Source organism: Filicampus tigris, chromosome 10 (genome assembly GCF_054856515.1).
Source record: "Filicampus tigris isolate MCC_2025a chromosome 10, RoL_Ftig_1.0, whole genome shotgun sequence".
Taxonomy (NCBI): domain Eukaryota; kingdom Metazoa; phylum Chordata; class Actinopteri; order Syngnathiformes; family Syngnathidae; genus Filicampus; species Filicampus tigris.
In genome coordinates, this window is record NC_141226.1 from 7,433,913 (window position 1) to 7,461,758 (window position 27,846).

The following is a 27,846-nucleotide window of genomic DNA, read 5'->3' on the forward strand; positions in this document are numbered from 1 at the left end:
GGGAAGTTTGATTTCGTCTTGCAAGCGACGAGGAAAATGTTCCTGAAGAAACTTGTCTCGACTCTAACCAGTGAACTTCAAATTATTACATAAGTGCAATATTTCAATTTTGAATAAACACCAGTCAGGGTCTAATCCTGCAGGTGACACTGGCAGCCCATTTTAACATCGGATCATTGTTACATCGTCTTGGACTACGTAGGCTGTTTTATTAGTGAGTGGTGTTAATGCAACACCCACGTTCTGTTTTAACACTGGCCCAGAACTTTGAACACTGGCGGATTTGCCGTGGAGGTGTGCCTAATGTTGTGGCCGCTGAATGTGTATCGTGACTCATGAGCTTCACTCAGTGGCCATATACACCATAACATAAACAGTGGATTTAAATAATACATTTAAAGCACCAAAGGATGGAGGAAGTGAAATGGATGTTGTGTCGAAGGTGTGCCCTGCCTGCCGCCCAGAAAGCAGGTTTCATTGGTTGCTTGTCACTTGTGCACACTAAGTGGGAGGAGAAGCACTTCACCACTAGTCCGGTTCGCGCTGCTCTCCGTGCGCAAGAAGAACGCTCAAGTCAGCCAAGAGGAATCTTCTTAATCTAGTTTAATCCTTTTTTCACGAAACATATATTCCCTTTTTTTGGCTGAACAATACATATATTAAGGATATGTTTGCGGAACTTTCGAGGAGCTTTTTCATTCTTCTGTCCTGCATGCTGCTGCAACCCGTGAGTACAGCTAAACACTCAACTGACCTCCTTTCAGGAATGCTCACGGTGTCTGCCAATAAACGTTAGTCTATATGGAACTTTGCAGCTGTAATTTGCACTCAAGACGCAGGCGATTACTGAATAGTTTGTTTTGGATGCATTGCGCGCCATTGTGACCTCAGGAGTAGAGTGACTGAGAAAGAGGAGCAGCGCAATCATCTTCCTTAACAATGTTTTGTTTTAATAACTTCTTGATATTTTTTAATCCGAACAATAGAAAAAAGTCTCTTTTCCCCAGGATGGTGTTTTTGTAAACTTTTTTGACCTGAGGGATTGTGTTGTCTTGCTCTATCATTGTAACATGAACATATAGACTCAGTCAGCTCTGTGATAGACATCACAACCCCTAACAGTGCAATGGTCCGTCACTGACACAGATGTGTTTTTATGGCCGGTATGGATCAGGGATGTAATGGTCTTCTCAACATGACACCATGGCAACAGCCTCCTTTGTCTGTCTCCTCACTTAGTGGTTACCAGCGTGCTTAGCTACATCCGTCTCCTGTGGAGAAGCATGTATGATTTATATGTGAATTTAACAGTCAGGCCAAAGCCCAAACATAGCAATTTGGTTTGAACATAGACAGTACTGTACACAAGTCTTTGGCTATCATTAGATTTGTTTGTCCACACAAAATGACCATATCTTTCAGTGTATTAAATGGGGGAAAACACATGAATATCCCCAAAATAGTTTTTTTTTTTATAGATACCTACTTCTTCAAATAATGACTTTCACTCTAAAAGACGCCCCATTCCAATTCCAACTTGTGTTATTGAATAAATAAAAGCTGTATGCTTTAAATCAGTCTCTTTATTATCATTATAAAATACATTTGTGCAAATGAAGCCTCCCAGTAAATGCAGTGCCCCTAATCAATGCCTCTCCGTCGAGACTCTCTGGTATAGTCATATTTGTATACATTACACTGCATATATGAACAACTCTGAATGACATGAGAGTTGAACTGGTGGCGATAAGGCACACACATAAGATTCAAAAGAATTCCACAACAACGTAAAGTTTTTTTTTTTCTATAGTAATATTAATTATTAATATTAGTTCCGGTCACACTAGTTATTGTTTTTCAATGACAATTAAACCCCCCCACATCTGCACAGTATTGTAAGCACGTTAGATATTGTACATGCACACTATATTTCATGGTTATTTCATGGAAGAATATGCTGACAAATAAATAGTCATTTTTGCATGATGATGGAATTGTTGCAACAAAAAAAACAAAAACAAAAAACGCTATTCCAGTCTGATGAGTACACTGGCCCGATAGGTTTACCTTTTGGGCTTTGATTGCTGTAAGGAATCACGCATACCAATGGGGACTGGCTCTTACCTTGTGCAGGGGGAGAAATGGAGTCATATGGACTCACTATGTGACTAACAACAGCTACATTTGATCAGTCTAGTTTAATGTCAAAGAGAGACAACTCATCACCCTAAGTAATGGCAATAACTACTGCAGAGGATCCGTGTCTGGTAGTTCATTCATCTCCATTGCTGAGGGCTCCTTCAACCACTTTGAAACATGCAAATATAATGAATATTATGGTTGAATTTCTATCCTGGAATTTATTTTGTCTCTTGCATATGCCAGATGAGAGAATTCACAGCAGCTCAGGTCTGGCTCATTTCAGGGGACAATCGATTCATATCAACTTGATATGAAAAGCACTCAAGAAGGGACCTTCAATTGAGTCATCGTGCTAAGAATTAGATCCCGTCCGTTTGCTTTACAGGTGTTTTCCATGCAGAATCAGATGTGCGACATGATGAAGGAGCTAGACAAGGAGAGGGATTTGTGCGAGGCTCAAATTGAGAACAAAACATCAGGTATGTTGACTTTTGGAATGCCCAACCGTTATTATACTGTTTTTCCCCATCCTTATTTGCTAATTCCACAGAATGTCAGGATGGAAGTGACCAAACAGGCTCAAAAGACAACAAACGCTGTTCAAACCTCCCCTGGCATTATATCTTGCATGGTTGCACATACTTTTACTTCTGCTGCCAGACCCTCATCATGTGGTCTTAGCTCAAATTCCTAAATAAACAACCCAGGTTATCAGAGTAGTTATGTCCATTAAGTGTCCTTTAAAGCAACAATGTGGTCGCAATTGTACCTCCAAATAATAGATTTCAAATAATTTTGTTTGCAAAGTCAAAACGGAGCATACGTGCCAGGGAAAACCTGGATCACCTATTACTCAAGCAATCCTTGCTGGTCCATAAGCTTGCAGTAGTGAAGATGAAGATATTGAAGTTCTCTTTAGAGCGACCACAGTTGGATGGGATCAGAAATGCGCTCGTCAGAGGGACAGCCACGGTTTCTGTAGATGTACTTTTTGGAGACAAAGTTAAAAAGACCAGACTTGGATGTTTTGGATCCGTTCAGAGGCGAGATAGTGAGTCAAGGGGTATTCAGAAGAATGGTGAGGATGGAGCTGCCAAGAAAGAGAGCGAGAGCACGACCTAAGAGAAGGTTGATAAATGAAGTGAGGGAGGCATGAGGCCGGTTGGTGTCGGAGAGGAGGATGCAGAAAATAGTTTAAGATGGAAAAAGAGGATGCGTTGTGGAGAACCCTAATGCAACAAGTTGGAAAAAAAGAAGTCTGGACACCTTGCATGTACCCTGTTCACAAAAAGGTATGGATAGTTCAGGTGAAATTTGAGCTAGGGCTGTTCGATTTTGCCTAATAAGAAAATCCCCATTATTTTCTCTCAAACCCGATTTTACGACTATGATTACGATTTCTTTGTAAAATAAAAAATAATGAAAAATGAAGTATTTTGAATGTCTTTTATCCATCCATCCATTATCGATACCGCTTATCTTCACAAGGGTCGCGGGGCGTGCTGGAGCCTATCCCAGCTGTCTTCGGGCAGTTGGCGGGGGACACACTGAATTGGTTGCCAGCCAATCACAGGGCACACAGAGACAAACATCTGCACTCACAATCACACCTAGGGGAAATTTAGAGAGTCCAATCAACTTACCATGCATGTTTTTGGAATGTGGGAGGAAACCTGAGTACCCGGAGAAAACCCACGCAGACACGGGGAGAACATGCAAACTCCACACAGGGAGGCCGGAGCCGGGATCGAACCCACAACCTCTGAACTGTGAGGCGGACGTGCTGAATGTCTTTTATTTAAACTTAATTTTTCTTTCTTTGAACTCAAAATGCCAGTAAATTTAACTTAACACACACAGAACAATCCATTGGGATTAACAGCATTTTACTTACAAAATAGATTTCAGATCTGTTTTTGATTAAACCAATAATGAAAGAAAAAAGTGCATATATGATCTGAAACGAAATCATTAACATGAGAGAAGGTAGACAGTCAATTCTGTAAACCAAACAGTCTGTCAGCAAGTCATTTTGCCAACCAGCTAGTGACTAGCCTTTCACCTTTCTCCCTGGTATTACTTAAACATAAATCAATAATTAGTGCAAAACTGTCATTCAGTAATACAATGCACTGTCAAGCTTAAGTACGGATGCATAGTCCGGCTGGACCAGAGGTCCGTTGTAGAGGAGAAAAAAAAAAGGACGACTTTCAGACGTTGAGTTACGTGCTCACGGGTTGTATTTTACATGCGGGGCACACACTACACTACAGATCTATTTTTGCCCGATTTATTGACAAAAGCGCTCACTTTCAGTGGTCTTTTATTGTGGGCAGTCTAAGGCACACCTGTGCACTAATCATGGTGTCTATTCAGCATCTTGATATGGCACACCTGTGAGGCGGGATGGATTATCTCGGCAATGGAGAAGTGCTCACTATCACAGAATTAGACTGGTTTGTGAACAATATTTGTGAGAAATGGTGATATTGTGGATGTGGAAAAACTTTGAGACCTTTGACTTCATCTCATAAAAAATGGGAGCAAAAACAAAAGTGTTGAGTATATGAATCTCTTCTTCTCTTCTTGCTGTTTTAAGAGAACATGTTGGATGTTATATATTCGCAGAATGCAGCACATAATTAGATTAGACAGGGAGAAAGTCTTGTTTTACTACACAGTTGAGGTTAATTGCAGGCACCGTCTCTTCCACACACTATAAAATCCATTCAAATACAGTAAATCTGTTTCATTTGCAGCTCATATCTCATTTGCCACTATATCACCAGAGTAATGCAGCTAATAAATGAGCAGATGTATGTTGATGTGCGGTGACCCACTTCTGTATCTTGATGATCAAATGCGCCGTGGAAAAGTCCCGGCCAACTGATGAATTCAAATCAGAGCGTGTAACAAAGGACAGGGAGCTTTTTCATTAGTCATGGTGGCAGCTTAGTGTTAACTAAGGTGATCTACTGTTATGGATCTGACATTCTGGCTGCCATGGGAACTCTCATTCTGATGCTGAACAACATTGATGGTACCAATATATCGTAAATGATTTTGACTTTATTCATTGTATGTGTGCCATCCAGGCTGCAGTGGTACGTGGGACAAGATCACCTGCTGGCCCAACGCTGACGTTGGGGAAGTGGTCACCATCCCATGCCCCAAATATCTCTTCTACTTCTCCAGGGAGATTCCAACACGTAAGAATCACGTATAAGCTACTGAACTGTTTCCTTAAAGAGGAAGTCTAGTCCAGGTATTCTGATTACCGCTGCATTTGAAAAATATGATTGAAGCAGCAAATTCCACCAATTCTTATCCATCTCAGGCCATGGCTATTTTGAAACTTGTCGTCGTTTTCTGAGTTTGGTGATGCGAAGTTGTCAAACTGAGCCGTGATTGGTTGTTACCTGAGCCCTGAGCAATGATGTTATTTTCAGTCAACAGCAAGGGGAAAAATGGCCAGGACCTGAGATGGATAAAACGAGTGGAATTTGCTATTTAATTCCTATTCCACAAATGTAGTAATAATCAGAATGCCGTGTTCGGACTAGTGGCTCCATGTGTGTCCCAGACACAGTAGACTACTGTTGCACCGGCACGAAAATGAAGTTGCGCCAAGCGCACGGGTGCCTGTCTACCAAAATAGGGCCCTTATTGTTAAAAATGATCTAGCCAGACAAAGTTGTACCGTATACTGTATTGGACTTTGCATTAAGGTTGTTGTGGATTTTATTGACAGTATTTATTGGAGATCAACGATATGCATTCTTCTGCATTTATAACCTCCCTTTTTATAATAGGTGTTTCAGACGTTTGCTACAACTGGCCTCGTATCAGCATAAAACACATGACGTGAGATGATGACAGTTTATGTTATCTTCATGGTTGCTGATACCCCATCAATACATCACAGCATTAAATCACCTGGCATGATACCACAAAGTCATAAAGAGAAAAAAAAAAAGATTTCTCATCTCAATCCCATACATCATTCTGTCATAAGAGACACGCCGTGTGTTTATTTATCCATTTCTCCAGCTGTAATCCAGTTTCAGCCTCATGGGGACAGAGCTAATTATGTGGAAGTGACACCGGTGAGATTTCAATGCTTTGTAGAGCAGTTTGTTTGAGATTAGTCCCACTGAGGTTTGCATGTATTGCAATTTGTCATTAAGTATGGTGCTTACTTTCTTCTTCTATGCAATTATGCTGAAATTATGCTTTTCATCTGTAGGGGAGGCCTCCATTTGGTTTATTACCCTTGAGAAATTAGCCTGTTCTAAACATGAAGGCACGGAGCTTTAATTTGGTGTTTTAGAAGTCCTGGTGTGTTGCTTGTATGATGCATTTATGAACAATCTTTCAGTAATGATGGCTCAAATAACAATGATCCAAGAATTATTGCATCTTTGTGTAGCTATTTAATGGCCTTTTAAATCAATTCAAATGGCTAATTCCCATATGCACTTGGTTTGACCAATTATCAGGTCGAGAACAATATTTGATGACTCGTATTTAGATGGTCACACCTCACGTTGAGGCTGTTTCTTGAAAATCAGCAGGAAAAAGAATCTGAAGACTACAAATAAAAGTTAAACACATTACAGCTACAGTGCAGTTTATAATTGACGCACATTATAAATGCATTGAAAAAAAACAAAATCTAAGCCCCCCAAAAACACTGATAAACCGCCAGTAGGCGTTTTCCACAAAAAAACGGAGTTTGCCTCACCCCAAAAAATAAACAAAAATGTAAAACTTTTTAAAAAGATATTTAAATAATGTTGAAAAAAAATATTTGCAAATAGTTAAAGCCACAGGCCCTGATCTGCACAAATAAATACAAAAGGAATGCTAACCACATTAAAAACAAATAATAAGGCAAGAATGAATTATGTATTACCAAATACAGTATGTTATGATACTACCTGATGAATATATTGCAGGTCCCAAATGGAGAAAAAGTGGCTACTGGTCTCAGACTCTTTTGCTTATGTTTATTTGGAATTTTTTCACTCATTAAAAATATGTGTAATTATGACCTCTTTCCTTCTCAGTGTGGCCTAATATTCTTTGCGTCAAGAATATGTTCTATGCAAGCCCGCTAGTCGAAACAAAGCATTTTGATAAATATTGCCTCTGTGGAACAAGAGTTAATCCACCCGTTTTTAGCCATCTGTGCGGGGCGGCCGTTTTGTCACTTGTGTCGACTGAAAATGACATCACAACTGCTCAGGTAACGACCAATCACAGCTCACCTGTTTTATGAAGTTGAGCCATGATTGGTCGTTACCTGAGCCCTGAGGATTTGTGATGTCATTTTCAGTTAACAGAAGTGACAAAATGGCTGCCCCCTGAGATGGCTAAAAAGGAGTGTATTTTGCTGCTTAACTCATATTCCACAAACGCAATATTAATCAGAATACCATGTTTCAACAGTGGGCCTGCTGGGAAGATATTCTTGAAAAAATATGTTTGGGTTGATTTCCCTTTTGAGTAACTAGTAGTAAGGGTTGTGCTAAAGGTTCATACTTTGTGCTATACTGCATTTAAATTGATTCCATGACACGCCCATTTAGATATAACAAGTAACAGTACTTTCGGAAAAACAAGACCTTCAACCTTCAACTGTTTAAGTTGAAGTTTTGATCTGAATGGTGACCCCAGCAGAAACGGTCAAGTTGGGGGTCCATGGTCTCGCAGCGCATCATGTGCTGCTTATGATGGAGAACATGCAGGAAAGCGACGCCAACTGAGGATTAATCACCAGCATGTGAAAGGTTCATCGCTGCAAAGAGGAGTTTCCCGGGTCGCTGATGCGACCCAGATGGGAGCTAGCGGGACCTGAGAATGAAGCGCGCTCCAGGGAAAATGGGAAAAGAAGAAGAATCCCCACTTTGGAATGGAAAGGAATATTTTATGCATTAGTCGAAAGAGCCGCATTAGACAAAGGGGGACTGAAAAGAGAGTAGGGGGTGGAAGGGAAGTCAACTTACCGTAATTATGCTGTAAATCAACAAATCATTGCAGGTCTCTGCTGGAGGAACTTGTTGTGCTCTGGTTATTTTGGGAGGACTTTGATTCAATACATTCTGTGGCAGTTGGATGACAGCCTTGTGCATTTTATTTAACAAACCTTAATGCATCCAGATGAGCTGTTCAAATGCGCTCAGTCAATTGCAATTCTAGAAAGCTCCCTGTTATTGGCGAGTGTCAGCCTCTCACAAGAGCAAGTATGACAAAACAAGGCACCACTGACAGGGTCCGAGTCATAAAATGTAGCTGAGTAGAAAGGTTGCCATTCTCATGAAGTCTTTACCTAGTTGTTCTAACACAAACCCGCAGTATGTCCTCTCTTTTTAAAACATTGCATCTCACCCCGTCGCCAACCTCAAGATTGTTTTGTGTGCCATCATAAATGAGCTGGAGCTAATCATTTGCATGCTTATAGAATCCTCCTGCGTGAGAGGTGAGGTTATAAAAAGCCTCATGAAATCAAAACGATACCGGGTGATTAACTGGTTTGAGTTTGCCTTGTTGTCGTATATGGCACAGACTTGGGGGATGATGAAAGCATTCTTCTGGCAGCCCCTCAAACATGCCAAATCCAGCGGGTGCACGGGCTAGAACAGCAGGGGCTTATCATCTCCTTTGTGTCTTGTCATGTTGTTTGAGAGAGCTAAACCTCCCTCTTCTCAGGTATTTGTGAGTCCAACATATTTGAATGCTAACAATCCGCTAAGAATTGGATTGTTGATCATTTCCCATCTCGGGCTGCAATTGATGATGGCTGTGGCGTGATATAGTTGGCAAATAACTGGAATGTCCCCTATCTAGATTTGTACAACTGTATTCAGTACATGGATTATTTTTTGCACCTTTATTGCTGGCAGGTGGAAAAAACGTCTTTGTTAACATGCTACATATGTTTATTGCGCAGTAAACAGCACCATTTTCATTGTTTGCCTCTTATCCTTAGTTACAGAATTAGATAGACCTCATGAGTTTTGAAAGAAGGGATTCCAGTGTAGTTATTGTCCCATTTAAATACTGATGTATTTGTAGTCAAACTTGAGTCAAACTGCATAATGTGTCTTCAAGGAAAACTTACAGTTACAGTATAGCTACTCTTCACTTCAGTCTGTTGACTCTCAAGTCAAGATACGTCCTTGACGTAGCCTTTACAAGGACTACTACAATAACACTCAGTAGAGCTCTGTCAAGGATAAACTCTTCAGGACAACATACTATAGAAAAATGACTTTTTAAAGGGGGGGTCAACTCAAACATTTTCTTTACAAGATGTTCTACGCAGGCCCACTAGTCTAAACACGGCATTCAGATTGAAATTGTGTTTGTGGAATATGAGTTAAAAAGAAAGTCAACGCCCCAAAATTCTTTGCAATAATATGTCCTATGCGCCTTTACTAGTCCAAACAGCATTCTGATGAATAATGCGTTTGTCGAATAAGAGTTAATCCACCCGTTTTTAGCCAGCTCTGGGGGGGGGCATTTTGTCACTTCTGTCGAGTGAAAATGACATCAGAGTTGCGACATCAGGGCTCAGGTAATGACCAATCACGGCTCACCTGTTGTCTGAAGCTGAGCCGTGATTAGTTGTTACGTGAGCCCCGAGCAACTATGATGTTATTTTCAGTCGACAGAATAGACAACATGACCAGCCCCTGAGATGGCTAATAACGGGTGAATTTTGCTGCCGAACGCATATTCCACAAATGCAATACGTATTAATCAGAATGCCATGTTTAGACTATAGTGAAAGCACATAGAACATAATACTGCAAAGATTTTTTGGGGGGTTGACTTCCGCTTTAATGTCTTGTATACAAACAATTGTGTCTTGATTGTCTCCCAACACATCCATCAAGTGTGGAATTAATCAACCAAATAAATATATACTTATCTGCCGATTTCTGAAACATTTACGAAACAGTGGGGCCGACTATCATCACTTTTTATTTTCATTGTAAAACCATTAGCATAAAAAACAGGGATCTAACTATAAGCCATGTGCACCAAGTTTTCCAAGGTTGAGTGATTTTATTTTCAGATGAAAGACGCTTTCTTTCAAGAATCTCCTGATTTACATGATTCAACTACATTCCAGTACAAACCGAGTTCATGTAGTAAAATAAATTATAGTGTATTTTTGCGTACATACCAAAAAAGCAGCTCAAAATGAATTATTTACACCGAGGGACATTTATTGCCTTTTGCGAAGATGGCTCAACACATACAATGTGCACATCAAAATAAATGTGATGTGGCGAAGGCCCCATCACAAGCTTTCCAAAGCGGTAGAAGGAGAAAAAAAAAAAAGCAAGTAGAGCACAATGGCAACAGACGCAATTTTGCATTCAATGCTACTGTTATGGGTGGTTGATGCCTTTTAAGTAACCAGTGAAGTGACTTCAAGCACTGTGCTTGCTGTCAAGGCCTTTTTGCAAGGAAGGTCTTTGTGGCAACGTGTGCGGTTGTGGGCTTAAACCTGGATCAGGCGCCCCCCCGAGCCAGGAAATAACCGGGTTCAGTCACTACATACACAGCACTGATGCGTTCCCATATAAGTAGGCAAATTGGGGATGTCATCAGTGCCATGAATGATCCAATCACATATTTATCACAAGTGACACAACATTATTGATAATAGATCACAACAGTTAAACAAAGGTTGAACATCAGCAAAACAAACAAACAAACAACAGACAAACAAACAAACTGCATGTGTCAGCTAAGATGAGGGAAACGTGAGGTACATTTCTAATGCAAAAAAGGTCACATCCTTTAAAAAAAGGAAGAACTCATAGATTAACAGAAGTATATGATGTCTGAAGCTGTAAAGTCGATATGTGGGTTTCACAATGAGGAAGGGAAGCTTATTATTTTGACACTAGCCAACAAACCTGGGCATGGTTAAAACAAGTAAACTCGGAGGGTTTAGTCACAGACAAAAAAAATAAATCCATTGAGTTTCAACAAGTCCACCAAGAAAAGTGGAATGAGTTGAGAGACAGTCTTAATGAAATGTGCCCACTCTTATACCTTTTAGTGAAGGTTTTCAGAAAATGCACTCTACTCCAAATGCTCAATGAGCACTACATACACAAATCCCTTCTGCGAAAGTCTGGCTGAAGCTGGCAAAGGTGTGTCTCAGCCAGATGATTCCATTTAACCGATGTAGAGAGGGAGAGTTAGCAATCATGGCTTTGTCTTTGTCTGACTTTCAGACTGCCTTCGTGGCCATGCAACGATTTGTGGTGCAAAGTGTCCCATGTCACTTACTTCCACTGGACTGAGAAAACATGCAGCAACATGTTAATGATGGACGCTGGGGGGCACGGTGGTCCTCTGGTTAGCATGTCCGCCTCACAGATCTGAGGTTGTGGCTTCGATTCCGGCCCCGGCCATCCAGTGTGGAGTTTGCAGTTTGCGTATCGTCAACGTGCCTGCGTGGGTTTTCTCCGGGTACTCTGGATCCATGTGAGGATAGTGCGCAGAGCTGGGTAGTCCGTCCCGGGGCCGGACCGGCTCGTCCGTACGCCCATTTTTGGGTGTAAAAAGGCTTTAAAAAAGGGCTGGACTAAGCAAGGCCGGAGGTGGATTTTCGTCCGGCCCACTAATCAGCCCTCGTGCGTGTGACGTGCTCGCGAGGCAGCCAAAAGTTCATCTCAATGCAGTATTTCTATTGTTTATCGCAGGCAAAAGCCGCCGTTAGCATCTCTCCCGCGGCGCGCCCTGCACAAACGCTTTTTTTTTCGGGGTGGGGGCAACGGGGTCGGGGTAGATAATTTTTATGGATAAGGCCGGAGGGTCCAGGCCGGAAGGGTACCCAGGTTGCGGCCGGAGGGCTTGGGTCTGACTGACAAAAAAAGGGTCAAGTGCCCAGCTCTGACAGTGCGGTATAATGGCTGGATGGATGGATGAATGAATGGACGCTGAGATGGAACCGTTGGCTAATGTTTTTGGACATGACATAATAGTCCATTGTGAGTTCTCTCGATTCCTCGTGAAGACTCAACTTGCCAAGATCAGCAAAGTTTCGACAGCACCCGAGCAAGGAAGATTAGCAGTTTCCAGGCTAGAATTTGGAGCAAACTGGAATATATTCAGATGCTCTGTAAAAATATGTTTTTACAATTCATTTTCGTTGGGTCACATTCATAAGCTCTACTTTGAATTGCTACCACAGAAAAAATTATTGACCTCTGTATTGAAGAAGATACGCTCATGAAGGAGAGTCCAGCTGAACAGCTGTACTAGCTGTAGTATTGACCATCTAAAGTACACTCCAGTACTTTTGATACTGTGTACGGAAGTACACTCCAACACTTTTGATGGTAAATGCTACCGCCAGACTCTGTTGTGTTAAACTTGCTTTCTTGCTTCAGACCTTTATGAACATGTTGATTTGGCAGTTGAGCCACCAACAGTTGAGCCATTTTCAATTCCAGAGGAAAATGAAATAGCAAATCCCAAGACATGCAAGCCACTATCATCAGCTCAATAGTTATCTGTCCTAATCACTTTAGTTAAAGCTCCAGAGAAGAGAAAAATACACTCGAAGAAGACTGAGTTATATGACTATGAGAAATGTTTAAGGACTGAACCAAAAGCTCTTAAGACTTGGAACTGGGAAATAATTGAATTCTACATTACCGCATTACAGCCCGGAAAAGGAGAATGGACTGTGAATTGTGTGAAACTGAGTTCAATAAAAGTTATCTTCAAAGCAATTTCATGAAGTGGTTGATCATCAAATCAAATCAAAGAAAAGTACATACTACCGGTTTAACCCGGTCCACATCAACCAGTTTTACCTGATTTTTCATCATTCCCTTATATGGAGGATTGGAAAACGAGATTCACCCTTGAGCAAGTTTCCAGCGTCCCCAAATACAAGAGTTGCTTGTTTGTGTTCAGCTCTCTTCCTCTATTAGTTCATTTCCAAGTCCATGTCCAACAACTCCTGTACATATTCCCCTCATGGGACTAATAAAAGACTTATTTCTCTTTTCTGAGCTCTTGGCTAGTGTACTTTCGGAGCTTTGTGAAATGCACCAGTGTATTCTGAGTTGTCTAATCTTTTGTGCTTGTACCTCATTGAGCTCTTTCTTACATCCTATGACAACAGGCCAACTCTTCTCAGTCAGATTTAGGTGAACCTTTGACTTGTATCCCCACGGGCAGGGCAGAGTAAAAATACCTCACTGCCCGACTGACTTCCTGGGCTGTTTTTCAAGTCGGAGTAATTAAGAGACAGATAGAGGCAAATGCATGTGGGAACTGTCCTGATAACTTTGAGCCGCCGGGACTGCTGATCCCCTTCAGTCATACCTCCCATTTCCTTTTAGCATTTGGAGGCATTCCAGCGAGAATGCCTCTCTGTGCGACATAATTAAGTGTGAGCAAATGCAATGGTTGGTTTCTTTGTGACTCCCAGCGGCAGCCAACACACAATACTGAGATGAACTCCCGTTTGTCATTCTGCTCATTAGGTAACCTGTCCAAGACGTGCACTGAAGATGGCTGGATGCCGATTAGCATTGACTCCCATATAATGGACTGTGGCTACAATCCCAACAGCACCGTGGATGATGATGATACGGTCGGTATGGCAAACCCAAGTTGGTGTCATGCCGTATTATTAGCGACTAACTATATGTGTCTTCTTGCAGGAAGACTTCTTTGACGCCGTCAAAGTAGGTTACACCATCGGTCACAGTGTGTCGCTTATATCCCTCACCGTCGCCATCATCATACTTTGTCTCTTCCGGTAAGGAGCTCTATCGAGGTGCTTCTTAATGTTCCTTAATGGCAATTGAACACCTTTCTTCCCTTCGCTCCATTGGACGTGATAAAACCCACCTCATTTCACTTCTTACTTCCTGAAATTTTACAGTGTGTTTCATGTCGCGTGACTTACATCTAAATGCTGTTGCAACCTTTGTCAAACAAAGAAGTACGCTGAAAGCAACTATAAAGTCCAACCACTTAGTGAGGGGGCTGGTGTTGTTCACGGCATGTTTCCCCTTGACCTTGTGTTTGCACACAGAGAGTGTGTGTGCATGGATAAATGACACAAGCACGAATCATTACAGTAAGTGGCCAGGGGGGTGTGGCCACTGACAAACACATCACTGTTCTCAGCCGTGTGTGCATGTATGCGCAGGGTTAAACAACAAGGGTTGTGTTTACTTCTCACTGTTCTAAAATGCCGATGGTTTGGACTATGGAGGACACACACAGGATGTGAGCAGTGTTTTCTGTTAATATTGGGCAGCTGGATAATGTTGTGTGGGATTGCACCCATCCTGCAGGGAGGACTCCCCCAATGGTTTACACAGTCCCCCAAGCCCTCCACGTCACCAGTTTGAAACTCCGAGAACTTGTCGCTGCAGTACATTTTACAATGTCAATAGTAGATGCAGCTCATTTGGCATAATACATTTTATGTTATTATTCCTAGGGATATACTTTATCTTTGGTTATATGGTGGTGCCTTGAGATGTATAATGCATGATGGGTGAAAGTTTTGAGATACAAGCCATCACTTGGACAATCTTTTTCGGCAGTGCAATCTTGAGATACAAAGGCTGTATGGTTGCAGAGAACTATGCTTACTTCATAACAAGCAGCAGTTTATCAAGTCTTCAAAAAACAGGCTTCAAGCTGTTTATTGTGGCTCCCTTTTGAAGTTTAACGTCAAAGTAAACAAAACTAGTACAATTACATGCCGTGTATTTAAAACAGCCACATAACTTAGTCTTTAAGTTCTCTATCTTAATGCTAATGCTAACACATAATGGGAACACCATAAATAGGCTAAATACTTCAAGCAATTGATATTTGAACACAAGTGGTGGAGCAACACAAGTAGACAGCTAAAATAACACTGCTCACAGGCATATATTCTTTATCCTCAGCAAATTACTGCTGTCGTTTCCCATTTTACAGTTAAAAAAATGTACGCATGCACTCTTGGACGCACACACACCACATACACACACACACCCACACAAACACACACACGCACGCACACACACAAAATAGGAATTTAAATGATATTGGGCATCCAGTCGGTTAGCTCGATAGCTTGGCTTTAATATTATATCATAAGCCTGCTAAAAGTGTCTCCCTCTTATTGCAATTAAAAAAGGACAGTGGTACTGTTTGATCACCTGTAATGTTTCCTAGCTAGAAGAAATGTCAGCTAACTCCTACCTCCATCCACCGTGCAGGTGCTCAGCTTGTCTCAGTGATAAGAGTTGGGAGGGATCTGATGGATCAAACCATCTTTGAGACAAAGTGGTGGCATTGTATTGTTGTTGATAATACTGTATTATTATGTATTATGTTATTATGTACATATTATGTATTTACCAAGTACTGTATCTAGCTTATAAAAAAAGTACATACAATAAAAAAAATCTTGAGATATGTCAAAGTTTGCTGGTGCTTAGGTTTACTTTAATGGGCTAGACACACCTATGGCTGTGGCCAAGAAGGGTGATTTTAAAAAGCGAAGAAAGACTATAGTAATAATAATGCATCCGATTTCTACAATGATTCAGAGGGTTTGATGCTGTTGCCATATTTCTGAATAAAATAGGATGACATCCACCACACAAGTCAGTGAAATTCACTAAAATCGCATTACACCACCTGCGCCACAAGTTAGACCTGGGTCCAGCAGCCCTAAAGTTTAGTCTAAATGTCACCAAATTTTTCGGTATGGCGGGGGCAAGTAATACAAAACACCCTCGGTCCGCCGGAACACCCAGCATGGCGCAGCACGCTCTGCCAAATTCTCAAGTATGCCAGACTATGCTTGCACCATCACGAAAATCAAGATGAGCCACTTTTTACACTCAAGCACGCGTGCGCTGTCTATGAAAATAGATCCCTGTGTGTTATTTTGCACTCATACTGAAGTTGTATTGTCTTCCAGGAAGCTGCACTGCACAAGGAACTACATCCACATGCACCTCTTTGTGTCATTCATTCTGAAAGCCATCGCCGTCTTCATCAAAGACGTCGTTCTGTATGACGTTGGCGAGACGGACAGTTGCCATTCGTCTGTGAGTAAAGCGTCCAAACACTATTTAGCCTGACTCAACTCAGCCAGTTCCACTCTGATCTTGACTGCATTACTCTGAATTAATTATCCCCTGACATTAAAGTTTGCTTAACCTGACACTGGGTGTAACAATGTTTGCCAAATGCGCTCCGCTCTTAAGAGTGTTCCCATTCATTTGTCCAGCAGGATGTTGTCAGAGTTCCTGTTTGCTGAACATTAAGCCTGAACCTCTGTCTATCAATCACATTCAGTTTTGCTATGGTCATTTTGTTTATGATCATAAAGACAAACCATGCCAGAGCACGGTCAGGATAATGAGTTGTAGCTACTGGTTTTGCTGCTGTTTAATGTAGAAAGGCGACTATTTTATCTTTATGCGACAGATCCAGTTACCAACGTCAGATGTGTGTATCTCACATCTTACTCCAGTAGAATTCATTGCTTTATTACCTGAGTTGATTAGATCTGCAGGCTATAAATCACCTTTGCAAGCTTTAATGTCAGAGCTGAGATATTTCCTCCTGCGGGTACACAGATTTTCCCACTTCAAACACAGCTGCTCCCTGTCTCTGCCATTTGTTAACATTCCAAATGGAATGAACAACATTTTAGAGGAGATCATTTTACAGTTTACAATTCAGCCTGCCAAAACAACCTGTGGTAATCACAGAAAGAGATGTTATGACAACAACCAAATTCTGAATTAAAAGTTCCTTTTAAGACAACAACAATTAGAGTAATGCACAGTTTGTGTCGCTGCACTCACTCGCCACAACATTAAAGAAAAGTCAACCACAAAATGTTCTTTACAATATTATGTTCTAAGTAGTCTCACTAGTCTAAACACAGCATTCTGGTGAATATTACACATGAGTTAAGCAGTAAAATCCATCCGTTTTTATCCATCTGTGGGGGCGGCCATTTTGCCACTTGCTGTCAACTGAAAATGACATCACAGTTACTCAGGGCTCATGACTCACCTGTTTTTTGAAGCTCAGCCAGGATTGGTTGTTACCTGAGCCCTGAGCAACTGTGACAAAAAAAGTGACAAAGTGGCCGCCCCTTGAGATGGATTTGCTTCTTAACTCCATAAACACAATATTAATCAGAACCCCGTGTTTAGACCTCGTGGAGGCACACATATTATTGTGCAGAAAATTTTGGGGTTGATTTCCTCGTTAGGTTCACCTGCACAATCTAATGAGATCCAACAGAAGAATTTTACCCCAAATTATCTCCCCAAATAATGCACTTTTAATTGAAACTGTTGGGACCGAATTATTGCACACTGCATCTTACTGAGAGGTTTAATATGTTAGCTAATGTATGATTAATCAATTGATTCATCATCAGGAGTTCTGTAAGTTATGTGGAATTGATTGTTGATTAATTGAAATTGGCACAAAATGGAGTGCAGTGAAGCAGTCAGTTTCAACTAGATTGCAGGCTAAAGGAGTTCTGGTGAATCCGCTCAGACTTGGGTCAAAAACGATTTTCCTTAAAGTGAAGGTGTCTTTGTGGGGAAAACAAACTTTTTCAAAAGAATATACGTAAATCAAATGTCCATATCTCAGTAGCATACTGTGTGGCCTCTCACCACAGCAAAATACAAACATCAATTAAAAGACAATTATCGTTGGAATTGCAGGTACACCTAATGGTGAGGATGTTGAGCATAAATCATCTTTGAAAACTCAATTTTGCTTCACTGCCTGCTTTTGCATCAGCGCTGGCTGAATAATCTTGTGTCGTTCGAATCTCCCAAAATAAAGCGCAGCTGTCACCAAAATGAGTTCAGACTAAGTTCCTGTTCATTGACTGCATGAAACTCCGTCTGGTTTTCAGGTTGGTTGTAAGGCAGTGGTGGTGTTCTTCCAATATGGCATCATGGCCAGTTACTTCTGGCTACTGGTAGAAGGACTGTATCTCCATGCTCTCCTCGCTGTCTCCTTCTTCTCGGAGAGGAAGTACTTCTGGTGGTACATCCTTATTGGCTGGGGTATGTGAACCTAGACAGATGTCTCACCTTTTTAAGGTTACTCAATGCCTGCATCAACTGCTTTTCAGTCACAGTGCACAACCGAATGCTTGTTTAGGTAAAACAAAACCACCACCATCATCGTATGTCAGTGAATGATTTGGTGTAGATGCTCAAGGATAATACTGTGCCTCCATTTGCATATGGATCAGTATCGGTTTAGTTTGGTCTGCAGCAAGCAGCTGCTGTTGAAAACCCATTTCAGCAATTTGTGTAACCATAGCAGACATAACAATCATGAATACCCATCAAAGCAATCAGGCACTCGGAATGCATTTTCAATGTCTGGAATAGGAACTCTCAAGTGGAAAAGGATGAACGGTTCTGGGTTTGAATATGGGCTTGGACCTGTGGAGTTGTCATATGAGCTTGTGTGTGTTGTTTGTGGTAGGTTAATTGGAGAATCTAAATTGCTAATTGGTGTGAATGGTTGTTTGTTTGTGCCTTGTGATTGGCCGGTAAGCTCTCCATTGTGTCCAAGGTCAGCCTGCCTAGACTGCAGACATCTGTGACCCTGAATAGAGTAAGCTGTAGCAAATGGATTGATGCTTTTTCATTTTTTTCTAAATCTTATCTTTACTGGCCATTTTCACTACACCATTGAAGTAACTCATAAATATAACTCATAAATATGCCAGAATTGTAGTGTCTGCCAAGAGGAATCATGCTATGCATACCCAAAAAACAGTATTTCATTCTCTCTCGTTCACTCTCATTCGCAACCTTTAAAATCATCCAAAAGGTCGTTGCCATATTTGGTTATTTAGACATATTTGTCCATGGGAAAAATCTAATGATCTCTTCATATTTGTTGTTTGCAGTGGCTCCAACCATCTTTATCTCAGCATGGGTGATTACAAAGGCTTATTTAAATGATCTTGGGTGAGAATAATCGTGGTCTTTTTCTTTGTCTTTGTCACGTTCTGTTGGGGAATTACTTAAAATCTATCATTAGCACCCTCAAAGTACAAAAAAAACAAAAACACTTCCATTTTGTGACGCAATCAACTGTGATTTTGTTGTTGCCATGCTAGTGTTCCTAAAAAGCTTATTATTATTATTTTTTGCACAGTCTTTAAATGACAAATCCTATTGATGATACTCTGCGTTTTACATCAATAACTACTAGCGGTATTTTGTGTTTGATTAGCAACTATTAGCATCCATATAAAGATATTCACATTGAATAGTATGAGGATTAACAACATTTAGTTCCTGATTATGTTGTCTTTTCTGTCAGATGCTGGGAGATAATTGATGACAAACCTTGGTGGATCATCAAAACACCCATTCTAGTAACCATTCTTGTGAGTGACATTCACTGCACGGCTCAAAACAATGGCGCTATATTTAGTTGTCTGCTACTTTCTTGGCAGGTCAACTTTTTCCTCTTCATCTGTATAATCCGGATTTTACGACAGAAGATGAATTGTCCTGACATTGGAAGAAAGGAATCAAATCAGTACTCGTAGGTTTTTAGTGCATGTGAAATATCTTGAAGCACAACACCATTTCTTTCATTAGAATTTAGTTAAAACATTTTACAAAAATGGAAAACTGTATGATATTTTTCCAGAATCGATTTAATTTGCATGTTGGTTGAATCCCAGATTGAATTTACCTAGAGCAGGGGTCGGCAACCTTTCACACTCAAAGAGCCATTTCGACCCGGAAGAAAAGAAAGCACTGGGAGCCGCAAACGCTTATTGACATTAACCTCCAAAAAAACGTCAGCTTGTTTGAGTTCCCAGGCACCGCTTCGTTCAAGTTGTATAATACCTTTTATTGCACACTAACATCCACATATTACTACCTTCAAAATACATTCAATCGGTAATTTGACACTTTGATTGAATTGAATTGATTAAAAGAGTATTAAAACCAAGCCATGCAGCTACATCCAAGTACTTGAAAGTCCGGGCTCACTGTGCCCCCAGCCTTTGAAACATCACACCAGCAAACACACCTGCCCAATACAATTTTGGCTACAATGCCTTCACAAAACACCTTTACATCCGTGAGTGATGCAGTAAATAAAACAATGATCCAACTACCCGCGTCTAAGGTGCATATTAAAATGAAACAGAGACTTACCTCACGACACACGATACACGTGAGGGGGGTCTTTTTGCAATGAAGCATCTCATTGATACATATTAAACAAGCCAACGTATCGAGCGAACCTTACTATTTTCACTTATTGTCTAAAAAAAAAAAAAGGCTGTCTTCAGCAGACGTAGAACACGTCATTGTGTTGCACACGCCTCTGGCCGTGAAATTGTGCTTCATTTGAGTATTTCGTCGCTGTCCTGTGAAAAACACGTATCTCCAATTTTGGAAACTTTTTCAATTTTCACATTAATGTCTGGAACGCTTAAACGCCATTCATGTAAAATTGAGAAAAATGAAAAAAAAACTAGATAAGTGTTTTTCACAGGACGGGGATGATTTGCTATAAAAATCACAGACGAAGTCGGGACGGACCATTAGAATCGATAGGTGATTACAAGAATTTATTTGACCATATTTGGACTTCTGAGATTTTCAGTCGACAGTGGCTATATAATTCTATCTTAATATTTTGAGGTCACAATAATCTTAGAATTTACAACTTCAATTAAATGAACAAACATACACAAATAAAATACTTTGTTCAGATATCGGGCACTTTTGGTGTCGCTGGGCTTTCCGAGCACGGCGGACGAAGAAAGCGAATGCTGATCACTGAAATTGCACAAGATCTGAAGAAAGAAGTTAAAATCTTTGACTTATTAAGAAAACTTGACGTACGTTTTTGAGACCAATATAATACACTTCAATCGGACACTTAGTATAATTTATTTTCCTAAGCCACAGAGCCGCAACATAAGGAGGAAAGAGCCGCATGCGGCTCCGGAGCCGCGGGTTGCCAACCCCTGACCTAGAGGTTCGACTGTAATTATAAACACAGTTGAGGAATACTTTTCTCATCACTAATAACCATACATTACTTATTGAGTGAAATCCCTCTAAATGCTTTTGAGAATTTCTGATGTAACATTTTTACAGAAATAGCGTTTTGACGATATGTAGTTTGATGGTGCACAGCGCTAGTGCATGGTGACCGTTTTTCCGTTTTTTCACCTGAACCCTATGTCCCCCCAGGAGACTGGCTAAATCCACACTCCTCTTGATACCTCTCTTTGGGATAAACTACATCATCTTTGCCTTCATCCCGGACCACATTCACCCACAGCTGAGGATGGTGTTTGATCTTATCCTCGGGTCATTTCAGGTAAAGATTCAACATACAAGGTGACAGTTAAGGGGTGACGTGTCTAGACAATGGTGTCTATGCTGATGATTTTTCATGTTTACACAACAACATATAAATGACATTGCAAAATAAATAAATAAATACATAAAATAACTTGATCACTGGATGCAGCAGAAACGGTCTAACTTGTTCTATTTTGTATGTTTTGTTTTTTTAAATGTTGATTTATGCACCAGTAAATTGCTGGTAAGTGCATAGGGCATGATGGTGCACTAAAGATGGAAAACATCACTGATTAATTGCTGCTTTAGCAAAGAATGTTAACTCCTGGGAAATTTTCTGTGAGATCCAACTCTCTGTTATGTGAGCCTCAAATTGGTCCTAGTCCTAAAGACATTATTCATTCTAAAAAAATGTCTCTGCAAGTTGATATATTGGCAACAAATTCTCTCTTCTACAGGGTTTCGTAGTTGCTGTCTTGTACTGTTTCCTTAACGGAGAGGTAAGCAAAGACAAAAATAGCTGCCTGAAATGTTTACTGGCCGATTATTTCACTAAATCTCCAGCACCGTCTCTCCACCATGTTTTCTCTACCTTCTGGTCTCCCCTGCAGGTACAGGCTGAGATTAAGCGTAAGTGGCGCAGATGGATGTTACAGCGCTTCCTGGGTGCAGACACAAAGTACCAGCAGCCCTCCATAGGCAGCAATGGGAACAACTTTAGCACCCAGATCACCATGTTAACCAAATGCAGCCCCACTGCCCGGCGAGCATCTGCTTGCCAGGAGCACTTCTCAGCCATCTGACACGGAAAGGCAACAACTCGGCTCTGCACATACTGAGAGGGTGGGTGACATCCTGAAGCAGCCCAGTTAGATGTGGGTGTCCCTTAAGGTCAGGGCGACCTTTTAGTTTGATGTAATTCCTTCATCTCGCTGTGAAAGTGCGAAACTTTTTCCTTGCTAAGTGATGTGCACCCATAATGGAAGGCAGGGACAGTACGAGTACAGTATAAAGATATTTTGAGAGCATTGCACATTGATATTAAATAATGAGTGGACGGAGAGCGAAATGAACCTCAGTCCTAAAGAAAAAGGAGGATATTTAATTAAGACAACCTGGTCTATGATGCGCATGCACTTAACCTAATAGCCCATATTGTTTTGTTTATGAAGAAATCCGTTGCATTCCCAAGGTACTTGACTTTCTTACCCAGCCCAAGGCATTTTTATAAGACCTTATTCCTGGATAACATTCCACAGTATCGAGACTGATAAAGTCTGTGCATCTCGGATTACTGAGGCTTTTATGTACGTATTATCCTGCATAGTCGCCTTGAAGTTGTGCTGTTCAAACTTTGGAGTGGCATAAGGGACTTCCATTATTGGTCCACAACATTGTAACACAACGTTGTAAGTTATTATGTGGTAACACCGATTAATGTCTGTTCTTTTCACTGTACGGTTAGGTCCAGAAGTATTTGGACAGCCTTTATATAATCACTTTGATTTTATATGCCCCCAAGAGGCACGCTGGATGAGTGGTTCTCACATCCGCTCACAGTTCTGAGGTTGGGGATTTTCTCCGGGTACTCTGGTGTCCTCCCACATTCCAGAATCATGCATGTTAGGTTAACTGAAGACTCTTAATTGTCCAATGGTGTGAATGTGATTGTGAATTATTGTCGTCTCTCTGTGCCCTGCCATTGGCTGGTGACCAGTCCGGCGGTGTACTCTGGCCCAATGTCAGCTGGTATAGGCTCAAGATCACTCATGACCAGGGTTCTAAATGGATTTTTTTTTTTTAATCACCAACGAATGTGGATGGCGACTCTCTGAAGTTACCAGCCAATCAGAATTTCCACTAGTCAATTATTTCTATTTATTTATTTTTAAATATACAGTAGCTCTGATATTTTTATCTACCTCCCTCAAATGATCTGTTTGTTTCTCACACTGGTTGCACTCTAGACAGGAGCGTGAAATATCTACGTTCGTACAGCCATTGGGCATATTAAACATCATCATGTAGCATTATGGCACAGTATTTATTGGAAAGGTACGAGTCACTGCCAAGGGTAGAAATGATCGAGGACCAAACATAGTGTAGGGTTGGGCATTGTTTGAATTTGAACGATTCCGGTTCCAAACGTTTCTCACAGAGGTGGCATCGTCAGTCTGGTGAGTCCGTCAGCGAGCTTCTGTCAGTATTTTAGAAAGGCCCAGTCCATCCAAGTCGTCAGTGACAGCCAAACGGAAATGAGAATGGACTCACCAGTACTCCATCACACGCAGGTTCTACACACCTGACACGCAGCCACACACAGAAAAAAATAAAACAGTGCTGTATCCCTTTCAGTCCCACAGACCTCAATGACATGTGTCCCATATTATTTGTATTTCACCAATCACCACACTGGGCATGTGTGTGTGTTGTTTTTATTTTATTTTATTTTATTTTTTAATTTGGCTGTGTGTTGACTTGTGTGGCGCCTGTGTGGGACAGACTGGGTCAATGGGTTCGGCCTGAAATATTGATGGGAACAGTGACGGACTGATGTACCTTCCGTCAGTCTTACACAATGCCCACCTCTGGATTCTTTTAATTCTTTTCAGGGTGTCCAAACTATGGCAATTCATTTTTAGTGGCTCGTAGCACAGACTGAAAGAATATTTGACACAGACTGTGTCATTTGCCTGCATTGTACTACGGTACTTACCTTCTACACTGAGTGGCAAGGCAGGAGAACAGAAGAATTTTCTTCTCATCTCCCACTTCCTTGTTTTCAACCAATCAGTCATCAATCGATAGGGCCATGCCAAAATCTTGAAAAATCGGAGTTTTATGCTTTATTACCTATATGTAGCTGTTTTTTCTCCACAACTATAAGCTATATATAAAAATGAATATATATGTAACTTCACAAGTCTTTACCTGCTCAGATGAACTAGTTCAATTTTATATGAAAGATGTGAAAGCAGCCCTTGCCTTCTTAGATTTTTTTTTTATGTGGCCCTTCAAAGTTTGGACACCCCTGGCTGAAATGGCGATGTTAACATTTCATTTTAGGATGAACTCATCTGAACTTGTCTACAAATGTATTTCTATTAACTTTTCACTTTTTTATAGACCCTACTATGAATTTATAACTGGGTTATTTTTAAACCATGATTAAAATGTAATTCATCATATTGAATTTATAATTTTTATTTTATTTTTTTTACTTTCACTAGAGCTTTATTTTTTGAAAACCGCATGAAAATAATTTCCCAAATTCAAATGAGTATACACTTAGCTCCCACTGATGGGTTACCTGCTGTGTAGACAGACAAAAGCAGAGCAATTTGGTAACCCAGTTCAGATTAGCAGCAGGTACAGCGTGTGTTTACAATGTGCCTGTTGTAGACACATACGCTTGTTTTGTATAAAAATAAAATTAAAAAAAATCAACATATGCTAATGTTAGCTGGTTATTTGCATTTGAATTGACCCTCCATTTAGTTGTTACATGTGTCAGTGTTGGCAATAGACATATTATATCCTGTTCAAAATATAATCTTAGTGAAAGTGTTGCACTGAAAACGGGGAACCAGAAATGTAAATTGCGAACGATTCTGGGAGAATCCGACACAATTGCCTCATGCATCACCAGTCAAACTGGCTTGTAGGTTTTTATCAATACCCACTAAAATGAATTTGGGGTTGTTAATTTAGAACCCTGCTCATGACCCTAATGAGCACATAAAGTATATAAAAATGCACGGATAGATGGATATACTGCAGCTATATACCCCCACATGGGTTTGCCATATAAAACAATCAACGTGATTGAAGTGTCAACTTTCAGCTTCAAGAGGTTTCACAACAAAATATTACAAACAAGTTACTGAGAGTCAGTTAGTGAGTGTCTCCATATACAGTATAGGTCCATATAGTCCAGTCTTGGGTGTGGCCTGCTTTTCACCAAAGTCAGCCTCTCAATCCTGAATAGGATAAGTACCATAGAAAATGGTTGGATAATATGGATGATATAATATGTTCAGTGGCTTAGTGAATAATACAGTGGTACCTCTACTTACGAACGTCTCTTCATACAAAATCTTCAAGTTACGAAACGCCTCAACAGGAAAATATTGCCTCTTGTTACGAAAGAAATTTCAGTATACGAAAGGTAAAAACACAGTATGGGCTGTTACTCGCAGCTCCAGAGTTTCCTGAACGCAACATACTCAAAGCTGCTCTGCCATTGGCTATTACCGAGCATCTTCCTGGCATCCTATTGGCTAAGAGGGACCTCTGCCGTATATGTCTATGTGTGTAGATAGACAGGTAGATATGTATATATATATATATGTGATAGATATGTCTATGTAGCCTCCTCGTCATTCGCCCCTCGGGCCATGAGGTGGTCCGATAGTTTTACGTGCATTAGAAACGAGGAAAAGAAAAAAAGGAGAAAATCTTTTTTTTCGTCCATACAAACAAAGCAAGAGATAATAGAAAATTATGAAAGGGGGATGCGTTTGGTTGATCTCGCCAAAGAATATGACCATAGTGTATCGACAGTGGCCACATTATTATATCAGTTCTCAAAATTAATCTGGTTTTGAGAAGTCTAAAATTGACACTACTTTTGGTCACGAAATTGCTAGTTCCGGCGTAGGCGCGCAGTACAATGCGCCGGAACACCTATCAAGGCGTAGCGTGGTCTGGCAAAAAACACGCCAAATCTGCCCCGCCACAAAAATGACGATGCACCTGTCTTTTTGCAAAACGTTGTCTGCTCTCTGTCACCAAATTGTTAAGTGCGTCAGAGGGGTTGGGGGGGCATCTTTGTGTGCCCAAATAGGTGCAACACGGTGTGCCAAATTCAGAAACACGGTAAACTAGACTTGCCCTGGCTCTAAAATGAAGCGCCTGTTTTTACGTTGGCCGCACGGGTGGCAGTCTACCTAAATAGGGCCCTAAATGTCGAAGCTTTGACAGTGCAATTCTTTTCTATTCTTTCTTGATGTACAACTTCAGTTGGTCAACAGTGCGGGTTCAGCATTGTTGTAAGGCGCCACACATTCAATGGGAGACGGGTCTGGACTGCAGGCAGGCCAGTGTAGTATTCAGACTCTTACTACAAAGCCACACTGATGTTACACAACATCCCAACTTCATTGGAATTGGCGTTTGCATATTTGCAACTTAATTTAATGTAGAAAGGGCGCAGATTAATCACATTGATTGTTTTTTATTTCAAACCCTCGAGGTGATGTCCTAATGTTTAAAGGCAAAATTCATGAAAACTCGGTGTCCAATTACTTCTATACTGCTTGTGGGGGTTTTGCCTGTTCATTCAGTCAGTTTTTTTGTGCTGTCATTATAATAACAAACTTTACTCGAAAAAAAACCCATCTTAACTAGTGGATTGATGTTGTCAAATGTTGAGGGGGAAAAAAAAACGGGGACTGAATGAAACTCTTATCTCACAGGCATCAAACTCCGGTCCTCGAGGGCCGGTATCCTACTGTTTTACATGTTTCCCTCCTCTAACACACCTGATTCAAATGATAAGGATCGTTATCAAGCTCCTGCAGAGCTTGTTGATCAGCTGAACATTTTAATCAGGTGTGATGGAGGAGGGAAACATCTAAAACAAGCAGGACCAAAGTTTGACACCTGTGCTATCTGGTAGCAAAACCAGGTCATCATTTCAGACTTTATCAATAAAATATCAGCATATTATCAGTTTTGTTGTGGCACTTGGGGTTATCAGTCAACTAAATTAAATATTAAGAAGATGATTCTGCAGCTGCTACTGGGCTCAGGGCTTGTTTGATAAGATCCACAATGATTTGATTACTCTAAGAAGCATGTTTAATGCCACAGCCGGCTCATTTTACACAAACTCACTCAAAGTACCTCAGACTAAATGTCTCACAGACACACACACGCACGTGTGCGCGCATACACGCACAGACAAATTGTACACAAAGGATACTTGTAAATAAGGTTAAAGTGTCAGTTTATGGCATGTTTTATGGTGATGCCTTCTATGCTCAGGTGTCAACTGGAAATCATTGTTTACATTTAAGACTGCATATTGTTCACTCCTGGTCTTTGCATTATGTCAACAATGAGTGTGTCTTTTATGTAGTGCCCTGTAAATATTGTGTAAATATTGTGCACTGTACAGTATATTGAAGTTATTAAACAAAATACCTGTGGGAGATGAATAAAACTAAACCCGTGTGCACTTTGGATTTATTTTTCAAACATCACTAAATGGGATGCAAACACTCAATTGTTTTAT

General features: G+C 40.7%; 1 protein-coding gene across 2 annotated transcripts; it reads left to right on the plus strand.

Annotated features, from left to right (window-relative positions):
* Positions 1–549: 549 nt before the first annotated feature.
* LOC147140586 (vasoactive intestinal polypeptide receptor-like) lies at positions 550–27,779 on the plus strand. Of its 2 annotated transcripts, XM_086043821.1 has the most exons (13): positions 550–727; positions 2,528–2,621; positions 5,238–5,351; positions 13,671–13,780; positions 13,851–13,948; positions 16,124–16,253; positions 18,098–18,251; positions 19,112–19,172; positions 19,531–19,597; positions 19,667–19,758; positions 21,435–21,564; positions 22,007–22,048; positions 22,160–27,779. In XM_086043821.1, exons 1-13 carry the CDS (start codon positions 668–670, stop codon positions 22,349–22,351), a joined length of 1,344 nt encoding a protein of 447 aa, XP_085899947.1. In that variant the 5' UTR covers positions 550–667; the 3' UTR covers positions 22,352–27,779. The 2 variants fall into 2 exon arrangements, with proteins under 2 accessions (XP_085899947.1, XP_085899946.1); XM_086043820.1 differs by having other exon boundaries at positions 19,531–19,758.
* The last annotated feature ends 67 nt before the right edge of the window (positions 27,780–27,846 follow it).